This window comes from Medicago sativa, chromosome 7 (genome assembly GCF_051527215.1).
Source record: "Medicago sativa cultivar Bolivia chromosome 7, Bolivia_mono, whole genome shotgun sequence".
Lineage (NCBI taxonomy): Eukaryota > Viridiplantae > Streptophyta > Magnoliopsida > Fabales > Fabaceae > Medicago > Medicago sativa.
In genome coordinates, this window is record NC_140755.1 from 16,056,389 (window position 1) to 16,058,380 (window position 1,992).

General features: G+C 30.9%; 1 protein-coding gene across 1 annotated transcript; it reads right to left on the minus strand.

Annotated features, from left to right (window-relative positions):
- Nucleotides 1-423: 423 nt before the first annotated feature.
- Nucleotides 424-1,605, minus strand: LOC146904599 (putative F-box protein At3g16210). The gene has a single exon (XM_085729933.1). It carries the CDS (start codon nt 1,603-1,605, stop codon nt 424-426), a length of 1,182 nt encoding a protein of 393 aa, XP_085586059.1.
- Nucleotides 1,606-1,992: the final 387 nt, after the last annotated feature.

The window sequence follows — 1,992 nt, forward strand, 5'->3', positions numbered from 1 at the left end:
TATGTGAATAGAAGTGGGAAAATGGGGATGAAGTTGGAAAACAAATGAAAGTGTTGTTGTTCTTGTTCGTTCACGCAAGAACAGTGTTGAATTTGGTGATTTTTTCACAAATTTGGGTTTAGGTAATTTGGATTTGATGAATTCTTCACATGCTTTTTTTTTGTTACAATTCTTCGCACGCTTTCATAATGAAGAGAGTGGATAGTCAAAATCAAATAGAAATAAACGAAAATTCTACAAAATATGAAGAGAGTGGGTAGTCAAAATGAAATTGATAAAGAAAAATCTTTAACATCAGATGGTTTCTTGATTTGTCTTACACTTAATAATAATTATGTTATGACATACACAAATGAAAGGCCCTTTTGATTACAAAGTAACAACCATAATCATATGGCACTTGGGTAAAAACATGAAATTACATTACTCATTTATTTCTCCAATTGGAAGAAGACTCTCTTTATAAGTTATAGTCTTACCTGAAAATTTACCTCTGACAAAATTGACCTCCTCAACAATCATCGTGCTTAAACTAAAAAATATTAGTTTTCCGTCTTCATTTGTAAAGAATATATTCCCTTTCCTTCCTACTCCAATAGGATACACAATGATAGATATTGGTTGAAAAATGAAGAGTTTAAACCACGATTCCTTCACACCAAATTCACCCAAAACATATATTTGAAAAGTACCCAAGTTTGTATAATTTGAAATCAAATCAATATACCCATTTAAAACCATCAAGTCACTCAAAACAGATTCAGAATCAAAACTAAAATCTTCTAAGGGTGTGATTGTTGTTATGAATTCCTCCGTGCTTAAGTCAAATGACAAAAGATATTCTTCATCATCTTCTTCATTACTATCGTCACTTTCATTCCACCAGTGAACCATTCCATCTAGGCACACTCCATTTTCTTTATGATAAATTGGGATATCATATTCAAGTTTTCTCCATGAGTTACTTTGCAGACTGTATATCTCCCAAAAAGTGTCGTCATCTATATCTTCTAAATACAACATATCAATGTCAATTTTATGATAGCACACCACCTGTCGAACTATCTTATAGTCATTTGTAACATAATCATACCCAAAACCATGTCGAATTATATCAACATCCATATGTGGGACAAATTCAAAAGGGCTGGTAGGAATAACCTTGAATTCTTGAGTAGTTGGGTTCCACAATACAACTCTTGCATTGGGTTGGGAGTAATTAATCAGACATAAAATACCATTAATACTACCAGATCCTGAAATAACAAAACTAGTTTTGTTCTCCTCAAATGGATTTGGCCAATCTAACTTGGTTCCATTCTCAAACCTCTCACCCGAAACAGAATATAACACAAGTTTATCATCAGGTACAATCTGATGTAGGAGGAGTGATGTATCCTCATAGTAAGCATGATTATTACATAAGAAGTTGTCGCGAAACAAGCTTATGAAATAAGGGATTTCAAACAAAGTAGACCATGATTTACATACACATCTAAAACGATTCAAAGATTTCAGAGATAAATTTGACAAAATTGGTCGGGCAAGATCATCAGGTATATACTTACTAACCTTTTTATTTCTTGCAATCACAGATTTCTCCATATTCACACCAGAAGTAAGAGGTGCCAGTCGAAAAAAAAGAAGAGGTTAAAGATGAGAAAATAAAGAGGCGGCTGATAGAACAAGAAGAAATGAAGTCAGAAGAAAATTTAGGGTTTCTTATAATGGGTTGGGCCATCTTTTTTTTTTTTTAATAAACGGTTGGGCCATCTCTATGTTTAAGTAAAAAAAAAAAAAACATGATAAACTATATTAGAAACTAAGGAATAAACTATAGTGGTAAAATAAAACAAACAAAACATATATAAAATGTAAAATTTTGATATAACTCGTTTACAAACAAATATATATATATATATATATATATATATATATATATATATATATATTGTATATATATATATAGTAGGAATAAATTATAACCATCAG